We start from the raw sequence: 26,467 nt of genomic DNA on the forward strand, positions 1-26,467 counted from the left end.
TGTGTGTATCGGGACAGAGTGTAAACGAAGAAGGTTCCTGGAAAGTCACTATCTTCTGCCCTGGGATATCCGTTCCTCTCTATGTCTCATTCAGCTCAAGTGCATAAATAGAGGTTTAAAATGGGTGACAAAAGGAAACTTCAAGGTGAGATGAAAGACGCGAGGCAGCTTTTCAATTTTTATCGAACCCTGAATGCTGAATGAATTTAGCATCTCGACGGTGGTGCGTAGGTTATTGTATTTCGCACTGCACTGCACACACAGACCATGACTAGGAGCATACAGCAGGGGCTAGTGTGTGCATGAGAGTGTGTTGAGTGAATGGGCAGAAGTTAGAAACCCTAAATGTTGCTTGTTTACCAATAATATATAAGTTGTAGATTTAAGTGTGTAATATATTCTCCTGAAACAAAGATAATGTAGAGGAATTCTGTAATATTTCATTGTCGCAATCTAGTCTAGTTAAATTTTACAAAGTTTTACAAATTTCTCTTTTTCTTTTTTTTTAGGACCCACCGCCAAATTCATTCTTTCTCTTGTTTCTGGAACCATCACCAGATCACAGCATGCAGCGGCAGACATGGTCCAAGTGCAGAAGTGCAAAATGGCTGTTCATAAGCTAAATTTCTAATAGAAATATTGGCTTAACTGCAGAATTCCCTGTCGTCACTTTCCAAATGTGTGTGTGTGCATCCATCCGCATATCCATGCATAAGTTTAAGTAAGGTGACAAAACATTTTAGACAAAGGTAGCGTGCGCGTGGTGGGTATTACAACCCTGTTCCAGCACAGAAGTTGCGACAGGGCTGTACCAATCATGATCTGAAACATAGGTTCCAACCCTATTCCAATTGACAAATCCCATCAAAGTAGATTTTGAATTCATCAAATTGCATTTGTTACTAATTACTCAGACCCATTTCTAGAGCTGTAGGGTCTATTTACTATCTTGATAAATTTGCAATTTAGCTTCCTATTGGTATCGATTAAATTGACATGTAGAACTAGAAATCTACACAATTTACAACTAACCAAAAACGAAAATTTAGATATCGTATGCACACTGAATTCACATTTTTCTGCACAGTGTAGACCACGATTTTGCACGATTGTTGCTTCTCGCTTGCAAGAGGTTGCTTCCATTGCGATCGAAAGGGTTGTCAAAAATGGCCGCCTTGCATGCAGCGGTACAAGCACTTATCTCTACAGAACAGTACACATAGGTTTGTCCGGCTCTTTTTAACGCACATGCTGCCCTCGTTATACAGAGCACTTCCATTTTTGTAGTAAGTGTCTTTGGTCAAAGCTGTTGCGATATATTTTGAATTGCTGTAAAAGTGGATATTTTCGCGCGACTAATTTTTCATGCTCGGCCAGTTAAGAGTTTCGTGTGTCTTAAATTCCTTGGAATCAAGACATCAACTACTGGAACATATGGCAAGCAAAAATATTTGTGTGCTTTTATTTTCACGCTAGCTTCTGGTTGAGCGAAAATGCGCGAAATGAGCGAAAATTTCAACACAGCGAAAATTTCCACTTTTACAGTAATGCATACAGCTGTAATGGTCAGGCTTTGCTGTTAGAAATTCAAATTTTGCTCCATAGATATTGCGCAAGGGCTCACTACATGTATATGGAATGATATATTCATACCATTTTCTAACTCCACATGAGCCTAACGTAAAATTTGTGCTAGAATGTAGAAATTTTGAACAGTTTTCTAGCTGGGCGAGGGGTCTATAGCTCAGTAGGTGTTTGGTGGCTAACTGTTCACTGGGTAGTAGTGCACCTCTGGCCCTATACACCTGCACTGCTTGCATTTTATAACTGCTGGGAATACCTGTACCTACCTGCACATGACCAATGGAGATTTTCTCTAGGAATCACTACAGAACAGTTTTGTGTGTTGTATGTTGGCTATCATTGAAACTGAAGATAGTCATCATAGGCAGGGCTCGACACTAACGGTGGCCCGGTGGCCCGGGACCACCAAAATTGAAAGTCGGGCCACCAAATTTCAAAAAAGGGTAAATTTGGTGGCCCACCTCGGGCCACCATTTTTTTTTTTTTTTTTGAAAAGTACGTCAATTAATTCGTAACTTTTTGTGCCGGAAATTAGCAGTTATATTTGTTTAAAGGATGGATGAAAAGGACTGAATGAGTGCCTGAGAGTGAGTGTTGCGAGTTTGTTGAGGTTTATTTATGAGTAGAGTTATGTCCAACTTCCAATTCTTACTATGACTGGATAAAATTTAGATATTTGACTCATTAAAAAAAACAGGACTTTTAATGTTTTTTTATTGTTTTTTTTTTGGGGGGGCCACCAAATTTTTCTCTCGGGCCACCAAAAATTTGAAATTGAGGATTTTGGTGGCCCCATTGGGCCACCAAACAAAAAAGTTAGTGTCGAGCCCTGTCATAGGGCGATTTCTTCGGGGGGACTTTGGTTTGTCCCCCTACCCCTTCCCATTAATTTTGCCATGCCTCTCTACACTACCGTTGTTAGTTTATGCAAGTACATGTACGGCAAGTGATGAGGTGTTACTATAGCAGGGGGACAGCTAGCCCCGGAGACCCGCCACTCTGCGGCGGGGTCCTGGCGGCTACCCCGCAGTTTCGTTCAAGTGAGAATCACGAACAACTCCCTATTGCCACATATACGGCAACTTCACAAATAAACCATGGCTAAATGTCCATCATAAACACAGTGACAATATAAAATGAAATATACACTACCCCATTGCCTTGGTCCTTCTCACCAATTTATCTGGAAACTGCATAATTTTCCACATTTTTTAGGAGTAGGCGGTCTGCCCTAGTGGAGAGCTTTGCTGCTATTTTGAACGTGTATATCCATCAGTACGCATCTACGCATGCGTAAACAATGACGTCAACGTTACGGACGCAAAAGGATATGAATAATGCATCATCGCACGGTGAATATGCATCATGTAGCGAGTAATACAGCTGTCAATGCACTGCACTGAATGCATTGTGTGCGCATGTGCAAGTGATTGTGAGTTTTAGTGAGCATCGGTGAGCTGAAGATATTTGCCTTATAAGACAGCATTTTCTGCATCATAAGCAATGAAATGCATCAAACAGTCGCCGATGTGAATCATTTAGGTTTAGTCGACCCATGTAAGTATTCCCAGTAGTTTTTGTTGAAAAATTAAGGAAATACAGTGCCGGAACGGCACCTGTTTGGTACAACATTAAAATATTGATGCCAAAACGGCGCAGCCCCAACACTGTACGTTGTACGTTGGGGCTGCTGGTCGCAGTTAGGGGACAGCGTGTGTCTGTGCGTAAGCTAACAAGGGCAGGGTAGTGCAGAGTGGTATGGCAAATTATTTGGGGGGGGGGGACTTTTCGATGTCTTCGCCATGTGGATGTACATGTGTTTGTACTGTATGGAGTTTTTCTGTGGCATCTGTGCCTTGCATACTTAACCTAGCCAAGCGTCATGTGTAGTGTGCACAGTATGTGTGGTGCTGCCCATACATGCTGTCATTTTCTCTTTTTTTCTCATTTGATAATTAGATAACATGGTTTATGATTGTTTCAAATGCAAGTGCCAATTAAAAGTCCCTTTCATTCATAACATGTCAAATTTGCATAAAAGTCCAGAAATGTGTCATTGAAAACGGAACTGAAAACATATTTCATGTATATGTTTGGTGGAAGTGAATGAATCTTACCGTATGTATCACTGATATGATTATTGATGAGATACTGTGAATATGACTGAATACAATGTATATGTAGGATTAATACCATGCCTAATCAAAATTTACATTGCAACCAAAATTTGGTGTTTTCTCATCATATCTTTTTTCTTCTTTTCTTTTTGATCAAAAAAAAAAAATGTACAGATAGATCCTTCAATTCCATATGAAACTTGTGTGGCACATGTTCATCTTCAAGTAAGAACAAGCAAATAATATACATGAACCGTCAGAAATGACTTTGTAGAAGGATACTTTTTGGCCCCGTGTTTGACAAGGGAGTTACAACGTACCTCAAACAGTTCTTACAAAGGGACCACAGTACTGGCAAGTTTCTGCAATCAGCATGGTAATACAATTTACAGTTACCCTGGTGTACATTCTAAGTTCTGCCCTTTGTCTGCATCACAAGGATCACAAGACTTTTTAACCCATTGACTCTGAGGACGAGTCCTGAGTATACTCGGGCGTGTGTCTATGGGAAATGCATGTTGTAGCAAAATCGGCCCGTCCTCAATGGGTTAAGGGGGATGATTGCTTATTCTTCCAGGTGAGATTGAAGGTTTCTGTGCTTCATGTGTCGTGTGATATTCGGGATGTTTCTTAATTCAAGATATGAAAGGATTAAGGTATTTTGTAGCATGCGTTTAAATATCTATATTCTTTTTTCCATCCTTTTTTACCATTCTAGGGGAAATAGAGAGATGTCTCAAGAAAGTCAGTGAAGGAGTGGAAACATTTGAAGACATATGGCAGAAGGTAATATGCCGAGGTTGGCTTCTGTATTATGTGCATTCAGAGAATAGTAAATGTCGTTCACAAAAGTATGTTTTCACTGTATACATTGGACAAGTAGTCCTGTAGGTACAATTTCTTTTGTGTAAAACAGTATGATACAGTTGAAAAGTGAGATAGTTTTCTTGTGAATTAGTGTTGCAGCAATACTGTACAAGCTGATCAGCCATTAAGTGCCCTCCATAAAGCATCATGTGTGAAACTGTTCAAGTGTTGTGGATGTTATGTGGATGCAATACCTTGAAAGCAAAAAGAATTTGCATGGAAATAAGATTTAATGACATTCCACAGGACTGAGCTTAAAGATAATAAAAAGTTTTGGTACCTCAAAAGTTTCCCTGAATTTCCTTGTCTTGGTTTGTGTTTCATGTTAAAGTACGTTGTCTGTGAGAATTACTCGCCCCAAAGTGCTCTCATGTCTCATGTCACAAACATCTTATCCGTTGATGGATTTGAAATTTGTGCGCTTGCGATGTGTTCGCATGCACTGGCTGTAGTATTCAGCGTACGTAGCTCTCCCAAGGTCCTCTCGACCGAGTCACATTCAGTCATCAATTCGAACAGAAAGGGACTATAGGCAGAACCAAACGTTGCCCAAAGCCTGTTTTCAATACTTCACCTTAATTGGTAAGTCTTCAAATTGAAGAATTGTTGGGATTTTAAGTTGACATTTATCCTGCGATACTAAATCTGTCATGATCCTGAATGCTACAATGCGAAGCCCGATTACGCTATGCGTATGGGACTGCTGGTTGCTATGCGTGTGGGGCTGCTGGTCGCAGTTAACTGCATGATTACTAAGACATGAGAGCACTTTGGGGCGAGTAAGTCTCACAGTGTTAGTTATATGAAAGGTACTTTAACCTGAAAGAGAAACTAAGACAAGGAAATTCAAGGAAACGTTTGAGGTACCAAAACTTTTTATTATCTTTAAAAGTACTTTATTTGTAAATACTGTTAAATAATATAGGAAAATTGAAAAAGAGGGGAAGAATAATCTGGCTTTACATCTTGCCTTCCATGTTGGAGTGTCTAATACCTTTTTCTTTCTGTTCTGTTAAAGGTACACAATGCTACCAACAGCAATCAGAAGGAAAAGTATGAGGCAGATCTGAAGAAAGAAATCAAGAAACTCCAGGTAACGTTTGAATGATGATGAATAACACTTTCATAGCACTTAATACTGATGTTTCTAAGCGCATGTAAAAAAAAAATAAAAGATAAGTTTTAGGACTACTCAGCTATGTAGGAAAGAGACAAATAAGAGCAGCTCTTGAATAATGAACCTTGGAATAAAATAAAAAAACTGTACTGGATATTCCTTCAGCTATTGTTACTGATGCATAGCTCTTAATTAATTTTACCACATTCAGAAGTGTGATTCAGTGTGTCATTGTATGTCTGCTTATGTTTGGTTTACTCTAAGGTGGATGACTTAACCCGTTGAGGACGAGTCCGGAGTACAAGCGTCTATGGGAAATGTGTGTTGTAGCAAAATCAAACTGTCCTCATCGGGTTAAATTAATACAGACAGATATTTAACACAGACCTGGATGATTAGCAAAAGGAAGAAAAGCAGGGTGGAGAGTTTTGAACTATGATGCTGTCAAAGAATGATGAGATTATTATGGACCGAAAGGAAATCACATGCAGAAGTGCTGCAGATGGTATTGCCAGAAGGCGAGCTACTCGTGATCGTCATAAAATGGCATGTGCAATTTCTAGAACATGCTGTGTGGAAAAAGCAGAACAAAGTGAATCGTCTAGCCTTGTCTGGATGTGTATAAAATGGGAAAAGAGCATGCGGCCGACAGTGTCTCACTGTCCTGTCTGCAGTGGCTGAGATAAATGGCAAAAGGCCATCCACAATGCTGCAATGTGCCATGACTGAAAAGGCTGGATAAAGATCACTGCATCAGTGATCGCCAACGGGCTGTGATGTCCATGCAGAGAAGAGAGGATATTCAGTATCACTAGCAAAGGCTCGAGTTTCGCCAGAGTAGAACATTTCAGTAGTATACATTCGAGAGAAATTCTTAATGATTTGAGTCTTATCATTAAAGTATCTCAGGCTATTAGACAAGACAGGTATACAACAAGCAGTCATTTGCATTAATAAGTGTTCTTGAATGTGTCATCTTGGGGAACACACAAAACACATAAATTTATAGTAGATGTGTGTGCTTATAAATACTGACACGTCTAAATTTAACATCAGAAATTTCTGGCTATCTGTCAAGTTGAAAGGATGTTGTGACATATGAGACAGTTGGCTCAGCAGGATACATTATTATACAGATATTGACTGGTACGGGGTGGAATATAACATTCTTTGGACCGCCAGGGAGTTATATTTTCCCGAAGCGCGCAGCGCTGAGGGAAAATATGATCACGAGGGAAAATATAACTCCCTGGCGGTCCAAAGATTGTTACATTCCACCCCCTACCAGTCGATATCTGTTATATTAGATGGCCTTGCCCTCCATTGTGCTTTGCAGAAGAGCCTACACTAACGACGTATAGCCTAACCGTTTATACGCTCATGTCAGCCTGACCAGACGCTGTATGCGCGCAGACTGTCGCGATTTGGTAGTTGTAAAGCGGCGACTGGACTGTGTAGTTGCCAGGCTCATGTCCTCTATAAACGACAAGAGGCCCTAGGGTCTACTAACGTTAACGTTAGGCTCAAAGTAACGACGCTTTAGGGCCCTATATAGTTAAATTAGGCTCAGGTCCAAAAGATGTTTTAGGGTCTACTCACAAAACAAATCTAACTTTAGGCCTTAAACGTTATGGCCTACTGGCCAATCTTTATCATTTGACATTTTGTTTCTACAGGTAGGCCCTAACGTTATCTATGTCTAGATTCTAACGTTAATTAGCTCTGAGTCTAACACATAGAACCTTCTAGACAACTAGCAGTTAGGCTCTACATGTTTGTTAAATGTTATAGGGCCCACTAGATAGACTCTATTATAACTGTAATAGAGTAGGCCTAACGTTACCTTCTGTCATCAGGAATCTGCAGCAATTTCAAAATCAGTCTTTTTTCCCCTCTGTTGCAGAGATGAACATTGTAGAAACACAGTGATTTGCAAACCAGTCTGCTCGGTGTCGTACAGTTTATAGTCCTCCACAACCGTGGTTTGTTCGATGTAACGTTAGGCCTGGATCTAACGTAAGTCTAACTCGTCGTTAAGTTACGTCAATACAAAGATGCATGAATTGCCCTCGTTCTACGAACTGAACTGAACAAAATGTCTCTAGACTATTAACTCGCTTGGTTTGGGCCATGTTTTCCTTATCCTCCAAAATCCTCGTCGTCGTTTATTATAGACAAAACGGGGCTCCATTTTGAAGTGTGAATCCAAACTTCGCGGGCCGAATGATACGTGCATACGTAAACGGTACATTGGGGAGCCTACTATGTAGCATGTATTTATACACTGTACGTAACGTTTAGCTTCCTGAATTCCATCCACACGTACACGGTATACCAGGCAGGCCTAGCGCATGACGCTACTCCGCGCCGCGCCGTCTAGTCTACTCTCTCGCGCATCGTGTGTGTGTGTGTGTGTGTGTGTGTGTGTGTGGTGGTGGGGGGTGAGTGGGAGAAGATTATATCGATCCAGACTGCAGTTGTCGATAGTAATCGTTTGCTCCTCCCAGTTACCGACGTGGTCCCACATCCTTATATTGGTGTAATTGTTTGTTTTTCAACCGTAAGAGGGCGACACACATGGAAAAAATATATTCAGTTGACCAGTTGGTCAATATAACGAGCTGGGAAAATATAACAGTTGCGATCCTCGCAAACAGCATCACGTGATGAGCTCTCGACCAATCACGTACCAGAAACTGTCTAAGCCATCTAATATAGTTAAATGTTGTGTGTTTGCCAAGAAATCAATCAGGTTAGGCTTATATAGTGTACGTCTGTGCCCTGTTCCACCAGAGGTAGCAATTGTCTGTACAACAATAGTTCAGGTAGGAACTTTCCATTGATATGAATTGCATATATAGTGTATTCCTGAAATTGGCAGTGCTTGCACAGACCATGACACTTCCGTGGTTGTGTGTTCCAGCTTTTATGATCACTGCAGATGGTTCAAATGCATCCATTTACATTGTCATTTCTTGGAACACCTAGCATAATCATCTTAAAGGGATGGTACAGTATTGGTGGAGATGAGAATTGGGCTTTTAACTTTTTGCGAGATACCAAGAAAACACTAATGATATAGTACAGAGCATACCATTTTAAGAGGAATTCAAAGTTTAATTGATGAAAATCGGGTTTGAAATTACTGAAACATCCAAAAACAAAGTAAAACAAAGCGATCGTACTAAAGTGTGGGTCCCACACTTTATTAGAATTGCACTTTTTTGGATATCTCAGCCATTTCAAAACCAGTTTTCATCAAATAAACGTTGAATTCCTCTTAGAATTAAATGATCTTTCATATTTCATAACAGGTTTCTCATTATCTCACCAAAAAATGTTAGAAACCTGAAATTAGGTCTCAACCAAAACTATACGATCCCTTTAAGATACCATTGAGGTGACAGTTTCTAATGTTTGAACTGAGTGATTTATTAAGCTGAAATACTAAGATGGACATGAAGAGGATTTTGCAGATGAGCTCAATGTTTAATTTGTAACAACAACAAAAAGACAAGCAAAGATGCCATAGTAATGCTTCTTAGGGAGATATGGGCACTTTTTGTATTACTGTATATATTATTCACATGAAATAAGTGTGTGTGTTTTTAATCTCTCTTTGCATAATTCTCTCTCTGAACGTATCTTTCATGCATGTGTTGTAGAATTTCTTCTGAAATGTTACTGCCATATTTTGCAGATGTTATCCAGAGCCTAAAAGTAAACTACCAAAGATGAGTTTCAGGTAGAAAATATCAGTTGGTGGAACAACAGTGAAACAAAAGCAATCATATGAGCTCATTAGAAATTCAAGCAAGATTTATTGAGAACTTTGTTTTAATACACATGTTCTCAGAATTTTCTTTTCAATATTTGTTGTGCAGAGCAAAGTCTGAAGTACTGAGATACGATTAATTTGTCTGATTTTATGGTCTGCTGCTATGATTTGTATTGCTTTCATTCGAAGAGAATGAATTTTGTGTGAATAATGTATTTGGTCTTCATTCCCTGTGCAGAGGTTAAGAGACCAGATAAAATCATGGGCTGCATCGAACGAAATCAAGGACAAGCGGATTCTGTTAGAGAACAGGAAGTTAATAGAAACGGTAAGCCACATTTCTTCTATGTCATTTTGATTCAGAGATGTAACTTTATAAGACTAACACACATTGATATATGTCTAGATGTAAGCTGGTAAGGTACAATACCTACTCCAATGAGAATAGTATCTTTTTGTTACCTTTGTCAGTAAACAAATTAAAGAAAATTGAAAGGGAGGTCAGTAAATGCTTATTTATCTTCATCCAGATATTGAAAATTGTTCAGACTTTCTTTGTACAAAGTGGTACACAAAAGCTTTAATTACAGCCGTTTTTGTCTTTCGTCCATGATCTTGTTTAGATGGGGAGAGGGTTTGTGCTTGCGCTCACTGTAATCAGGCTCTTTCATCCATAATTTGGAATGATATGGGCGGTGAGTTGGCTCAGTCAGTAGCGCGTCTGCCTCACAATCCTCAGGGCCCGGGTTTGAACCCGAGTCTGGACTGAGCAATGTTGCGTGTCATCGTACTGTCCCCTCTAGCAAGAGGCAAAACACTTTGTCCCTCGGATAGGACATAAAATGGAGGTCGCGTGTATGAGAGAGTCACAACTCATGCACGTAAAAAATCCCGTTTCATTCATTCATTGCAAAGAGCAGGGTGTTTAACCCAGTGAAGTGTTCCCACCTCACATCCAACTGGACCCCATGGAAGACCAGCTTAACATAGCTGAATATGGGCTATCCAGCCATCCTCTCAGATGGAAATGAACAAACAAACAAACAAACTTTTCCTAATGTCTTAAATTTCAGGCTGATGGAAACTCCAGGAATTCTACACAATTGATATATCTTTATTACATGCTTGTAATATATGATGTGTTGCTGATAATTTCATTCCATTTCATACTATATTGCTGGTAGGGTGAATTGTCATCTGTAAAGTGTACAAATGCCAATTATTAATGCTCTGTTTCTTGTGCATGCACAGCAAATGGAGAGGTTCAAAGTGGTGGAGAGAGAAACGAAAACGAAAGCTTACTCCAAGGAAGGTTTGGGGCTTGCTGCGAAAGTTGATCCCATCCAAAAGGAGAAGGATGACATCTCAACGTGGATGAGGGGCAGCATCGACAAGCTCAATCTCCAAATCGACCAGTTTGAGCTGGAGGTGGAGAACATCACGTCGTCATCAAAGAAGAGGAAAATCCCAACGGATGTGAGTAATAGCTTTACTTGTGTGCTTTCCTTTCTTTTCTCATTCTTTGCTCTTGTTGTGTTATTGGCTACCACATTAGTTGACAGATTTTCTCCAGTCCGTAGCCTGTTGACTTCAAGATGCAATGTTTATCGCATTAAAACCAAAGCATACTGTATACGCCATACATTTCGAGAGTCTAAATTTTCTCGAATCGGGAATTCCTGACGATTTCGCGAGTGGTTAAATTCGCGATTGTGGAGTCCTGTACTGAACGGAGAGATGTACAGTGTACGTGCGTACGTAACATTCAGGGGATCAGAGTCAATATTTTCACATGTCTCTAATTTCGCGAATAGCACCCGACTCGCGAAATTCGCGAAAATAAAAATCTCGCGAAATATTTGGCGTATACATTAAGTTGGTATTAGTACATGGAGAAGATGATTTGTTCACATTTATGCGTGTGTGTCTGTTTGTATGTGTGTGTGCTGCACACATACTTTACTTTGTGTGGATGTTTATATTTATCACCATTTGATACCCATGCCTTCAGGTTTTGATTTGCTGGCTCATGGGTTTATTGCCAGCACCAGAAATGGAGTTTCTGTCGGTTAGTATTTATGTGTAGATATGTTTTAGCAGGTTGTTTTGGTTGTACTGGTTGTATGAATCCATGCAATAATTTCTTTGTTTCAGTGTTTGATTCACATCCCTTGAATGATTTCACAAGATATTTTGCTGGTAATTTGCATTAAAGACAATGAAATACTGTTTGACGCACACTATAAAAAAAGATTGTGTTTGTGTGTGTGTGTGTTAGGATGGAGTTGGGATGTAATCTGGGTCAATGTACTGTTTTCCATTGTCTTAGCATTCTGTGCACATTGATGTTATGTATTCTCCTCCCACAGAGACAAGAGAGACTAGATCAGCTGCAAACGTGGTTGGAGAAACACAGGTTCCACATCAGGCAGCTAGAAATGCTGATGAGAATGCTGGACAACAGCACGATAGAGGTTGACCAGGTAAGCTGCACACTTGACAGAGGGACTTGTGTGTATGTAGTGCAGTCTGGTGTTCAGACCATTGTGTGCCAAGTACAAAACTTTTAGACAGCTTCCAAATCCCCATGATCCTGCAGAAGGCATTCCGCCAGCTTTAATTTCTCATCATGTCCTTACAAGAGAATAAACCAGTGTGTAATTCCACTTTACGCATGAGCAGAAAAGGGTCATTTGGACCAACAGGCATTTTGGTTTGTTAATTCACTGAGATAAGCATCTGTTATGTGATGATTAGTCATGTGATCCTTATCTAAATGGTGCTTGGTGGCACATCCACCTAACAGCAAGCTTGGTATTTGGCAGTTTCAAAAGAAAAAGGTTGTTATTGCATTCAGTACAAAACAATGAAATGGACACCTGCTGAAATGTCAACTAACGGATTATTCTGGTCGCCTGGTCTAAACGCAAGTTCCTTCTTTGTTTGAACATGAATTCCATAAATGGTTACGTCGGGCAAGCTTATGCATTATGCCATTTGGAAAATGAGTGAAGCACCTAACCAACTGAAAAAAGTAAAGGTTATATGCACCAATGTATACATAAGCTAATAACGAACTGGCTTATACAGAAGTGTCCCAGATTTGAGAATCGTGTTCGCCAAGTAACGCGCAAGTCTCTCCCTGATTGCCTTTAAAATACACATTGACGTCGATGTTGAAAAATGCAGCCCTGAAACTCCTCGACTGTCCCATAATGCAGTACATTGAAATAATAAACCTTAGATAACTTGAGATTTAGATGTTATAGATATGTACGGCTTGGCATGTACTCCCAAAATATATGTACTTGTAGTCTACCAGATTGAGACCTGTCTCATTACCCAAGCTTCAGCTTGCATATCCTTGGGACTCGGGAGGGAAGGCTTATATACATGAATGGACGTGTATCGTCACATTGATTCTGTGGCTAATTTCCTCTGATGACCTGCTCTTGACTCCAGATAAAGAAGATCCAAGATGACCTAGAGTACTACCTCGACTACTCGCAAGAACCGGACTTTGAGGAGAACGAGTTCATGTACGACGAGTTAGACATTGACGAGAGTGAGGGTGAGTAAAGGGATATGAGTTTGTGGCAGCACCTCTGCTCTTTTTGATTCAGGGTAGCCAACAAAGCACTGTATTCAGTATAATTCAGGGATATAGCCAGGTTCCAGACTTGCATTTGCTTTGTGGACCTGCAGGGCCTAGATGAGAGTGTGAAATTCTTGTGATCAGTAGAAATGAAAGTCATATACATTTTGAAATGGAAAAACAAAGAAACAGAAGGGGGATGGAATATAGGGTATATTTTACTTGATATATCAAAATGAAATATAGAAATGTACATGACCATGAGGACATACTGGAAAAAGCTCTAGTTTTGGTGCATTTTTAAAGGTAATGTGAAGGTTGTAATGTCCTCATCCCACAGGGTTTTTGTTCTTGATTGCTGTTGTTGTATTTGCTCGCTGGATTCTTCTTCAGATTTTTTTTTTCTTTAATCTGTTAAAATCTCTTTGCCACTCTGCAACATTTTCAGTTGGTCCTGGTCATCTAGCCACTTCGCCGGACGACGACGTGCTAACGAGTTTGAGTGACACCCCGCTGAGCAGCTCGCCCGTTGTCAGTACCAGTCTGCCCTCCTCAACTAACCATTCCAAAGACAAGTCGGAAGATGAGAAGAAAACGAGAACGAAATCCGTTGATGCTGACGTGAGTGGCACTTTGCAAACATGCCTCGAAATTCTATTTGTCCAAGTCTCTTCAGATTGTGTTGCAGGTATGCGACTCCTTCAAACTTCATTATCATGCTCTACTGTCTTTATAAGTCAGTGAAATTACAATCAAATTGACTTTTTGTATCTGGGAACAACTGGTCACAACCAAACCTTTGTTGTTTCAGTGAGAAGTATGTCTAATCTTCTTCATGGTATTCGGTAGAAGGAAGAGTCAAAGTCAACAAACAAAATAATTTATGATTGATCAGTGGTGATAAGTACATTCATTCACTTGTCAACAGCAATCATCGCCAAGGAAAGGATCGGGTAAGAGTGCAAATAGCTTATCATCGTCAACATCATCAACGACAGCATCCACGAGTCAAAACAGACCAACCATCACGAGGGTTTCATCATCGCCCGGTGCGTCAACAACGAATACGACGGCGGCAGCATTCGGAAACTTATCGCAATCCTCCAAGAACAGCCTTAGCAAAGCAAACAGGTGTGTAGGGATACATCCAGCAATGGCTGGAAGTGTTGTGAGCCGTTACTTTGTCTTGATTCCTTGTCGAGAAGAATTCTAGGGTGCATTCTAGCGCTCTCCTAAAGCGACTTGAACCAAGCCAAAAGGGGACCATTTCCCAATGTGCTCCAAAAGGATACCATAAGTGTACCAAAAGTTCGCATGTGAAGAATGCGCATATCATGCACATATGTCATAATGCAAAGAGTTTATTCTCTTTGTTCGGGACAGCTGTAAGTAGTAAAAGCATGCCAGGTGAATGACACTCTTGCTACAAAATGCACGATCCCCTCCTAAAGATAAATCGTGAGGTATGCTTTCACATGTGATGAATGCGCATGTCATACACATACGTCATAATGCAAAGAGTTCTTTCTCTTGTTCAGGAAAGCTGTAAGTAGTTTAGGAACGCCACAAGTGGTTGTACTTATGATCATAGAGAACAGTATTATCATGCACCTTGTTCTTGTACTGTGTACTGTGCACTAACGTATGAAGGACACGTTCATGTTGGGTTCTGACTTAATATTTTTACTTTTTTTTGTTCAGTTATAGCATCCGACTTCCAAAATTTTAGAAAATGAATACTCGCAGCAGTATATTGCATGTGCTGTGGGCTTTCCTTGTATTTCATTGTGCTTCTGAGATTTGAGAAAATAGATGAGTTGAGTGACGATGTCAAGTTTTTAAAATGCTCTACCGATTAGAATAATTGAGTTGAGTCCTAAATTCTCTTCCTTGCAAGTTGATAGAATTGTTTGGGAGATGCACACGCCCAATGACATAAAAGCGTGATAAGTACGTTTTTAATGAGAGTGAGACATTCCAAAAGCATCTTTGTTTTATGCTGTAACGAGACACCTTATTGTGTGTCTGTGTTTGCGCAGTGTACCGTCAGTGACAACACCGCACACAATAGCACAGCCCCCATCAGGACCTGCCTATGCAGTGGCGGCCGGCGGCCAGACGCACAGCAGTTCGCAAGGTGAGAGCCCTGTGCTCCTAGTTTTGCCCCCTTTGTAGTACGTATGCACTTAACCACTGTCCAAGCGTAGATGTGTTTAGTTTTACAAACCTACTAAGTATGTGCCTTATTGTGAACAGTCTTTTTAACAAGTGATGAACGTCTCAAGTTTCTTGTAGCCAAGTGAAATTTATGTTTTCCCATAGTGAGATGGCTTAGTACCTGTAAGATAGCACTTGTGTCGGGGTTTTGAAATGTCCAGAAATTTCCAGCTGAAGTTTTTCCTTGGGTTTGGTCTGAGACAGTTGTCACATTGACTCACATCCTCTGATTTTTTAGTCTGTCAGACACTCTGATCCTGTTAGATATTCAACAAGAAATATGTGTGGTATCATGAAAAACCTGTGAAGTCCTAGACAAAGATCGTAAAAGTGGTATGCTTATGTGATAGGCTGGATAATATTTTATAATAACATTCAACAGAACAAAGTAATGTACTGTTCAAATAATGTTTTTCTGTGTTTGACAGCAATTGGTCTATAGGTTTAACTGTTCGTATGATGTGATATAACTGTTGGTATGATGTGATATAGTTATTTAATGTTAAAGAAAAATGTTTCTCTATGTGTGACAGCTCAGTTGGTCTATAAGGTGAACAATTAATATGATGCAATGTATTAATATAATGTTAGTTCACCCCCTGATGACAATAACACGATTGTGATTATTAGCGCAAAGCACGTATGGAAAAATTCCCTTGTCTCCCTTTTTTTTTCTTTCTTTTTTGCTTGCTTGCTTGCTTGTGAACTATTAAGAAGTATGTAGTAGTAGGGCATAGAGTTGTGGCTGTACAGTGCAGGATGTCCCCTCTCCAGTGGTAACATAGCAAAGTTGTGCTTTGTCCTTTGATACGTTTCCCAGGATCGCACCCCACCAGTCGGGTAGCGGCGCAACCGCCCGCAGCGTCGCAGCACATGATGTCCAACAGTCTGTCTTCGAGTAGCGCGTCCATGGCGCAGTCAACGACAAGCGTTCAACACACCAACACCCAGCAGCCCAGACCAGACATGAACGGTCCCCACCAAGGTCAGTGGTCCCTCAATATTTGTGGGTTATGAGGAGCCCAATGGATAACATGGCAGACTATCATTCCTGAGGCCCCCTGTTCAAGTTCCTTTGAAATCATGGCTGTACCCCTTGGCAAATCACTTTAGCCCCATCACCTAGTCCTTCAGAGGGAACTTACAGTCATCAGTCGTGCGATTGCATGCTTAGAAGCAACCACTGCTTTCTCAACTGCTGCTTAGAACAGATTATCATTCTATTTAAGTATTCCGTGAAAGGGAAGTTGAGCTGCAAAAGACATTTTATGAAATCATCATACATTATTTTCTGTCAATTGTGCATGTGACCTGTTGATTGTGGCAGTACTGGCTTTATTGGAAGTCTGTTGTTAACCCTTATGTTGCTCTTATGAGTGTAGATCAAAGATGGCATATCTTCAAAACCTTTTAATGGGATGCAATTAAGTGAGAGTGAGCAAGAATAACTTTCATTATGAAAGACATTTGAGATTCACACATCATCCACCACTTTGAGCTGAATTATTGCTAAGTCATAAGACTCGGGAGGATGTCATTGAACATAGCGAGTACTGTAGTGTTATTTTGTGATATTCCCCATGCACATGCTCTACTCCTGTGTAACAATGTTAGTATACAGTTTTGCTTGGGCACTGTCATGTAGGTATATGATATAGTGATATGCTAATCAGAACAAGATAGTGTGGAATTCAGTGTGGTGATGAGTGTTGAATTGACCGTTTTCTGTACATGTGACCCTCTAGGAGGATTCAGCATGTCATCGATAGAAAACTCTGTGGACCATATCACCAGCAGCGTGGCCAACATGTCAACCAACAGCACCTCCTTCTCCCACGCGTCCCATAGCGCGCCGCCGGCAGCCTCCACCGCCTCGTCTGTCCCTTTCATCTCGCAGCCCAAGCCCACCTCTGTGGTGGACTCGGTCGCAGCGGCGACGGCGTTAACGACCAGCGTGACCGCACCGACGAAAATTTCTGACATGATGGGCAACGGTCCAGTCAGCCCGGAAGACAAGCAGGTGAGCCCCGAGTCTACAAAGAACGACAAGATTACTGGAATATGAAACCCTTCATGTGCTACATAAGACTTGTTTTGTCAGCACCTCCCTTGTGCATATTCATGGATTATCTTTAGAAATGAATATCAATTTCCATTGTTGTTTTGCCAGGAATGTGTATATGTCAAAAGAACATTGTAATGCTTAACATTCCTGTAGAAGAAAAAATAAAAATTTGTTCGTGAAGTTTTATCCTTCCACTGCAAGCAAAAGAGTTATTCTGATGCACTTCTGATGCACACACTATGTACAAAAAGTTCAAGAATGGAGACAACCAGAGTGTAATGTGCATGTTTTTGGTTATTGAACATGTAAGACCAGGTTATGTCAACGATAGAACCTGCCATTGCGATGAAATCCATCAGAAGCTTATTACCTTCACTTTATTGTGCTCTACCTCCACTAGCAAATATACTCATCAAGGCTCAACACTTAACTTTTTTTCTCTGGTAGACCATTTGGGCCACTAAAAGCTGTGAATTTGAAAATTTTGGTGGCCTGAAAAAGAAATGTAGTGGCCCGAATTAAAAGAAACGATTTATTTTGAATTTTAGCTGCCTGATTGAGCCTCCAAAAGAGAACCTTTGGGAAATTTGGTGGCCAGATATCAATTTTTAGTGGCCCTGTCAAGCGGGGCCACCACTAGTGTCTAACCCTGTGTATATGATATCTGAAAGTAGCGTTTCATGCCTTGCAAAAATCATCATGCACGTATGTAACACAATTTGGTATCTCGAGCCAAATGATGTAGCAATCACTTTGTAGAGGGAGGAACTGAGAGAGAATATATTTAGGTAGGCTTTTTTTCTTTTCTTTTTTTTTTAACTGGGCTATTTGAGACCAAGTTTTTATTGGGGGGGGGGGTCAATTTGACCCCCCCCCCCCCCCCCCCCCCTTCAGATCTCGGCCGCCGATCGCGTGATCGCCGCAAAATTTTGCCTGAACATAGAGCCGGGTGTCAACTACAAGATTACAAGGTCATACAATAGAAAAATGTTGAATTTATATTTTTTGATAAATTGATTATGCAAATTTACGCATGAAATCATATTTTCACCTATAACTCCATCAAAAAGAATGAAGGATTGCTAAATTTTTGTGTCAGAGTTCCTCAAGACTCATCAAACAATTTTCTTGAAAAGAATAGCGCAATCAAAATCAGTTTCTTATGTTTTAAATTGTTTTGTTAATTTCTTATGTATTTTATTGTTTTTTACCTTTTGTTTTCTTTTTCTTTTTTGCCAAAATTTGTTGCAGGCACTTTTTCAAGCTTATCTAAATTAGAATTGATTAATTTCAATGTTCAAAAGTTGAAATAATCTAATTTATATCAATTAAAGATAATAAAAAGTTTTGGTACCTCAAAAGTTTCCTTGAATTTCCTTGTCTTAGTTTGTGTTTCAGGTTAAAGTACCTTTCATATAACTAACACTGTGAGACTTACTCGCCCCAAAGTGCTCTCATATCTTAGTAATCATGCAATTAACTGCGACCAGCAGCCCCATACGCATAGCGACCAGCAGTCCCATACGCATAGCGTAATCGGGCTTCGCATTGTAGCATTCAGGATCATGACAGATTTAGTATCGCAGGATAAATGTCAACTTAAAATCCCAAAAATTCTTCAATTTGAAGACTTACCAATTAAGGTGCAGTATTGAAAACAGGCTTCGGGCAACGTTTGGTTCTGCCTATAGTCCCTTTCCGTTCGAATTGATGACTGAATGTGACTCGGTCGAGAGGACCTTGGGAGAGCTACCATACACTGAATACTACAGCCAGTGCATGCGAACACATCACATGCGCACAAATTACAAATCCATCAACGGATAAGATGTTTGTGTGCGCATGCGCTGGCCGTAGTAGTCAGTGTAGTAGCTCTCCCAAGGTCCTCTCGACAGAGTCACATTCAGTCATCAATTCGAAAAGAAAGGGACTATTGGCAGAACCAAACGTTGTTCGAAGCCTGTTTTCAATACTTCAACTTAATTGGTAAGTCTTCAAATCGAAGAAATTTTTGGATTTTAAGTTGCCATTTACCCGCGATACTAATTCTGTCATGATCCTGAATGCTACAATGCGAAGCCCCATTACGCTATGCGTATGGGGCTGCTGGTCGCAGTTAGCTATGCGTACAATGGGCTGCACGCTGCTGGTCGCAGTCAGTGGTTTCGTACAATATTTATCGACGCTGTACGGCGACGGCTCTGGTACGAAACCATTATTGCATGGTTACTAAGACATGAGAGCACTTTGGGGCGAGTAATTCTGACAGACAACGTACTTTAACGTGAAACACAAACCAAGACAAGGAAATTCAGGGAAACTTTTGAGGTACCAAAACTTTTTATTATCTTTAAACAAAAAAACACAATTTGCATTGGATTTGCACACGAAATCATGAATTTGAGCTGTTTTCGGGTTGACATGCATATGCAAAACATTGCGTAACTTCAGAATTGTGTACCCTGACGTCGCAAATTTGGTCTCAAAATATGCGGGAGACTTCAATGAAAAAAGTCATGAAACGACGCAGCAAAATCTTTGCGCGTTGCGGAATCGTGGCACGAGTCAATTTGACCCCCCCCCCCAGTTAAAATAGGGTTAATCCTGGGAGATTTCATTTTGTTTCAAGTATGGACTGTAGCGATCCAGGGTTTGATCCATTATGACTTTTTCGTTCCTTTGTTCCTTTTCCTGCCTGAATCTGCTCCCGATGTCTCTCGTACCTCAGGAGGATGACAGCAGCTCGATGTCCACGCTGAAAATCATGGCCCAGAAGGTCATCATGAGCTCGGGGCTCGAGAATTTCCAGTCGGATCTCATTTCAGAGAATAGGGGTGAGATATTCCTAACTGCTCACGCACAATTGTGAGTGGTGTAAACCTCACATATCTTCCCTGCAAGATAGGCGAGATGTGTGTTGACTTGTAGTGGCAGCAACAAATGGCAAAAGTACATTTTGATGCTGCCATTTGAAAGGGCGCTGGAGGCATTTTGTGTTTGGATCGTTTGTCAATCCATCTGTCCAGAATTTCTTTATTGTGATTAAAGACAAAATGCTAAGAATAAATTGTCTTAGTACCTTGCCCAGGGGTGTCGGTAAGTGGATAAGATTTTTGGCAAAATCCCTGAAGGTCAAAGGGCAATTAAAGGTCACTCAACTTTGGCCAAACCTGTCATGTTTCAGTTTCAGCTGTCAATGTCCAGTAGCAGTGTGATTGATTTAAAGAAAATATAAAGAAAATTCAACATATTTTTACTTTCTCGCATAATAAAAGAGCTCTTGACTTGCCTCCTCCAGAAGGCACTGGGAATAATATAACCCTTAACATAATGCTGGCAACATGTGGAGGGGAATGTGTTCTCTTTCAAGTAATGAAATTTTGTGCAATTCTCATTCTATGCATATGACATCATACAATGTAGTAGTTTTCTCATCCAGCAGTGACTGCACAGAAGCTTGAAAAATTCATAACTTTTGAATGGCTTACCTGATTTTCTTCAAACTTTCACTGATGTGTTCGGCTGATACTGCTGCATTCACTCAATCCGCATGTTTATGAAAGGTGCACTCGTCCTTTAGGACTTAAGTGCCACTCAGTGCATATGGAATCAGCACCTGTACCTATGTCTGGATGTGCATATAAGCTGTTTGCAGTCTCATCATTCTTAGGTTGACTAGTCTCTCACACAAAGACTACCTGATGGATGGTACTCATAGAAGTCATCTGTAACGCACAGGTGTGGTTCAAAGAATGATTAGATTTGTTTCCAGATGTGAATGAATTCCTGTGTGGTGTTTCTTCAGCAGAGGGAACTCGCAATCATTCCCAAACTTTTAAAAACTTCTGAAATATACTCATGGAGCAGGAACATGGTTGTTTCATCCATTTAGGATATAAGTTGAGTGTCGGTCTTTCCTCGGGTAATTAACCTCTGCGTCTCCTTTTCATTTGTCAGCAGTATACAACAGTACTTCCAGGAGTGAGAACCAGGGCCAATCCATGTCGCCGGCGAGTAGCACGCCCCAGTATCAGGAGACCACCATCCCGCCGTTACTGGGTGTGGCGCCCCTAGGACCAGTCACCCTCACCAAGGAGCAGATGCTGCAGCAGAGTGTGATGGAGAGCTGCTACCACCACCTACCGCACCCCTCAGACTCAGAGAGGCAAAGGTAAAGCAGGGATGAAAGGCGCAGTGACTTGAGGTCTGGATATTGTTATGAATATGCATATATATGCTAATTTACATACTCATGAATAACCCACATGGTGACAAGTTTTGAGAGATCGGACAGATTGCACTCGAGGAATAAAGTTAGGTCTTCTTGTTTGCTCCTAAAAATATCGGTGATGATGTGACCTCATTATTGTCCTGTGCTTCAGTAATGATGCATTTGCAGTCAATTGTCATCGTCTCCTTAACAATATGTTTGATGTCAGCAAGGAAACAGTGATTGACAGTGAATTCATGTATTCATACTCTTCCCCGAAAAAAAACCAACAAACAAACAAACAAACAAAACAAAACAAAGAACACTCAAACAAGAAAAATTAAAAAACTAGAAATGTCGCAACGGCGACTGGTGTATGCCTCCACCATAATGCATAGTTCTCCTAATAGGTCTATAGTACAATGTCTTGACAATGTGTGATGACAGTTTCACACAATTGGCAAAATATTAAAATGACAGGTTTGCCACAAATGTGCTGAATGTTCACTTTCCTAGAACTAGGTTCAATTGGATGAATGATTAAAACGTCAGAGTGTAGGTATTTGGGGGAACTGATGATTTTTCCTCTATTTTGACCCTTTTATATGTTTATGCATTGAGTAATTTTCAAGGTATTGAGAAAAAGTATAATTTCAGTATCAAATGTTAAAATAGTATTATCTAAACCTGGCCTTTGACCTTTGACCTCACAGTTCCAAAGAGAATCACTGTTCGGTAGAACATGCATAAATATGTAAGTTTCATGATAATACCTTGAGTTACTTTTGAGATATGGAGGAAGAAGTGCAATTTAGCACTTTCACTTGACCTTTGACCTTTTGACCTTTGACCTTTCGGCAAGAAACTTTCCACAATATATATTTGGTTATACATGCATACATCAAGTTTTAAAAAAATCCTTCAGGCATTGCATAAATATAAGGAAAGTAGTGACATTTTGAGGAGTTGACCTTGACCTTTGACCCCCTCACCTTTGATCCATGACCCCCAACTTCCCTAGATAATCACTGCCCATCGGTACATGCATATATACTAAGTTCCATGAAGATACCTTGAACCATTTGCGAGATATGGAGAAAAACATGAAATTTCAACCTTTTTTTTCACAAAATAACCTGCGACCTTTGACCTTTGACCCCGTGACCCTAAAATCCAAACAAAGTATTATCCTCATAGGATATACCCTCATACCAACTGATGCAAAACCACCTCACGGTTCTTGAGATATCGACAAAAACAAAACAGTACGGACGGACGGACGGACGACCCGAAAACATAATGCCTCCGGCCACTTCGTTGGCGGAGGCATAAAAAAAAGATACCTAATCAGAGAAGACTGAAAGAAAGAGACTTTTGCTGTTATTTGTGTTGAGGTACACTGGCAGCTTCTGCTAGATCCAGATGACACTATTACAGCCAGGCCCTAGACTGGTACTTTCTATTCTAAATCAAGATTATTTTCCATATTTTCAAGGATCTCGGGCATACATTTAAAATGTTTCAAAGGAAGCAGATAAAATGGCTTCTAACATGTAAAATCTTACTTTTTTGGGCCGTAGAAATGCATCGAGAGTTAGATGGCAAGCATTATATCATGTGGAAATACTGCTTATTTTTGTAAAGCATCATGATTATTATTTTCTATTGGAGCAGTAGTAGTATTACTGATAGTAGTAGAAGTAGTATTACTGATACAGACCTCCCAACCATTCTGAATTTGGAGGAAAGAATCTGAATTTTGACCATTCCCAGCTCTTGTTTCAATAGGATTTTCTTATTTTTCTTGATAACTCTACTACACACTCCTCGGGGAACTGCTCTTTCTTTCCTAATTGTGAGCCAAATCATCCCGATTTTTCAGTAGGAAAGGTTGGGAGGTCTGCTGATAGTAGCAGAAGTAGTTATTAGTAGACATAGAGTGAAATTGATACAATTTTGAGTATTGATGATGCCAACATTTGAATTTGAATTGGAAACATTCATCTGTCTTGATATCAACAATGAGTGTAAAATAAGTTTCACTTCAAAAGAAAACACACAAAGTCTCATATTTAAAAACTGTGTTCCAGTGTCTGAAATCACTCTTTGTAGTTTGATGCTGATCTGTTGAGGAGTTTCTTTTCCAATGTATTAAGAATCTATGGAAAGCACCTTATACAATATAAGTCACTGTTGTGAAAAAAAAAAATAAAAAAATAAAAAAAATCAGTTGAGCAGTGATTCTGGACCGCAAGATTCAGCTGCAATCAGCAGTTCTTGGGATTTTTTTTGCAACCTTTCAGTGGAAAATAAAAGTCTGAAGTAAATCTGCCACTTTCGTCGTATACAGCTGTCCTTATCAGATCAACCATCTGCACTGCGGCTCTGAGGTCTGTCATTGTTTGACTGTTGTTTTTGTTTTTTATTGCGCTTGGACAGAAATTACCTGCCAAGGAATCCGTGCCCAACTCCCATCTACCACTGTCAAACAATGCCCCTGAAAATGGGAAATTTGGAATTCTTCATGCGCCTCTCAACGGAGACGTTATTCTTCATCTTCTACTACCAAGAAGTAAGGGCTCGGGCTTTGAGAGGGACAGCTGTAGGTCAAAATCTGCTGGTGGTTGATATAACTCAGAACATTTTAGTATGGACATTAGCAAAATTAAGAATCAGGTTTGACAAAACCATTATCAAAATATGAATGCTAAAAAAAATTTACAACTGTGTTGTGTATAATCTGAGTACATGAGACATTTATCATTGCTGAATTATAATTTAGAATTTGTCTCTTATACTTTAATGTCCAGTACTGTGAATACTGCCCAAAGCATCTCAAGAGTCAAGTGATATCATTTTGTACCCTGACAAATGTTGTGAGAGAGATGAGAGAATGAACGCTCCTAGGCATCAGGACTGAGTGGCTTGGATTGAGCGGAACTCTGGCGTTGAATGTTTGCTGTTCACATTTCTATCATTGTGACACCAGTTCTCTACTTAATAGATATAGTAATAATAATAGTAATTATACAATACATTTATTAGGTGCTTAATACGAATGTTTCAAAGCACATGGTCCATTGGAAAATTAAGATTTAATCCAAAATAATACAAAAAATTAAAAACTGTATTTAATTTAAGCAATAGATACAGTGTGTATATACGATAAATAGGATAGAACACAGAAATGTACTGTAAAATTAGACATTCTCTTGCCATTGAAGTTTCACATTCGGTCACAAAAGAGGGACTTGACATGTTTTTGAGTAAAAAATTGCTGTTGACAAAAGAATACTAAAAAAAAAAAATATGATCAAATCACTGTGTGGGGGGAAAGAAAAAAAAAACATTTTCTCTGAGACTTCGTAATTTTTGTGTGTGTCGTTTTTGCCCTGCTTGTATCACCACCCCCAAAGGGAACCAAGGCTCAATACCTGGCAGCCAAGGCACTGAAGAGGCAGTCATGGAGATTTCACACCAAGTACATGATGTGGTTCCAGAGGCACGAGGAGCCCAAGACAATTACAGAGGAATTTGAGCAGGTGAGCTTTGTCTGCAGCAAACTAAGCTAAACTAAACTAAACTAAACTAAACTAAACTAAACTAAACTAACCTAAACTAAACTAAACTAAACTAAACTAAACTAAACTAAACTAAACTAAACTAAACTAAACTAAACTAAACTAAGCTAAACTTAACTAAACTAAAACTAAACTAGACTTAAACTTAAACTTAAACTTAAACTTAAACTTAAACTTAAACTTAAACTTAAACTTAAATGCCTCCAGAGGCATGTGACACAGCATGATGATGAAGAGCTGTAGTGGCTATATTATAGATTATGTTACAGTAACAGTATTACATTTATACACAACAATGCAATACTGCTCCTACATACGAAGAAAGGCAGCACATACAGTATTACATCGCTGTGTATAATCAGTATAATGAATATCATGATGGTCACATTACTGTAATTTTCATCATCATCATCATAACCATTATTACCGTTATCAGCGTACCATTGTTATTGCCATTGTTACAGGATGTACAATTATGTGTAAGTGTACCAGGTGCTTGTAACAGTGCTTCCAACCATGCAACTGTGGTTGTGGTGTCACATACTTTTTGTCATCATTTTTTGCCCATTTTCTGGTGATTGCACCTCTGGAGTTGGTGATAGTACTGATGTGCAAAATATTATTAGTTACCCCCTGCTTGTTCACGAAATACGGGCAAATATCTACGGTCTGGTGCCATATTCCATGAGGCCGGAGGCCGAATGGAATATGGCACCAGACCGTAGATATTTCCCGTATTTCGTAAGAACAAGCACGGGGTAGCGATTTTATCTTTTTATGTGTAAAGAGCTAACCTTCTTCTCGCTGATTTCCTCTCGTGAATGATGTTGAAATCACCGGCTGTCAGTCATGTTGACTTACGTCTCACAAGCTGATTACTGTATGCGCGCATCGTACACGCGTAGCTAGCTGTAAGACTCAGGCAAAGACGCACATCACCTGAGACACGCTGTCTTTGAAGTTGTTGTTGTTTATCAAGCGCCTTTGAGTGGTCTCAGGTGATGTGCGTAATACGCTTGAGGACCGCGCACTGTCCATTTGTTTTGTACAGGATTAGTGCGCACTTTCCTGTCTTCTCATTTAAGCATCTTTGCTGTGTAACCTGGAATATCATGACGTCATATCACTGAATACGGAAAATTTCAGTGGTTGGTCTGAGTGTGATTGACCAATGAGATTACAGAATTCACGATCACTAAAAGATAAATATATATATTTTTGTCTCCCCATTTTCCTGCAGGGCACATACATTTACTTTGACTACGAGAAGTGGGGACAACGGAAGAAGGAAGGGTTCACATTTGAGTACCGGTACCTTGAGGACAGAGAACTCTGA

At 40.0% G+C, this 26,467-nt stretch overlaps 1 protein-coding gene across 1 annotated transcript; it reads left to right on the plus strand.

The window, feature by feature from the left end:
- Positions 1-26,467, plus strand: LOC139740924 (CCR4-NOT transcription complex subunit 3-like). Its single transcript, XM_071651512.1, has 17 exons — positions 1-145; positions 4,420-4,487; positions 5,587-5,661; positions 9,702-9,791; positions 10,715-10,939; positions 11,833-11,946; positions 12,926-13,034; positions 13,507-13,679; positions 13,987-14,189; positions 15,098-15,195; positions 16,096-16,260; positions 17,021-17,295; positions 20,069-20,174; positions 21,301-21,511; positions 23,990-24,122; positions 24,967-25,092; positions 26,372-26,467. The coding sequence occupies exons 1-17, from the start codon at positions 121-123 to the stop codon at positions 26,465-26,467; spliced, it is 2,292 nt and encodes a 763-aa protein (XP_071507613.1). The 5' UTR covers positions 1-120.

This window comes from Diadema antillarum, unplaced genomic scaffold (genome assembly GCF_040938485.1).
Source record: "Diadema antillarum isolate AM-2024a unplaced genomic scaffold, OU_Dant_1.0 seq00000891_RagTag, whole genome shotgun sequence".
Classification (NCBI taxonomy): domain Eukaryota; kingdom Metazoa; phylum Echinodermata; class Echinoidea; order Diadematoida; family Diadematidae; genus Diadema; species Diadema antillarum.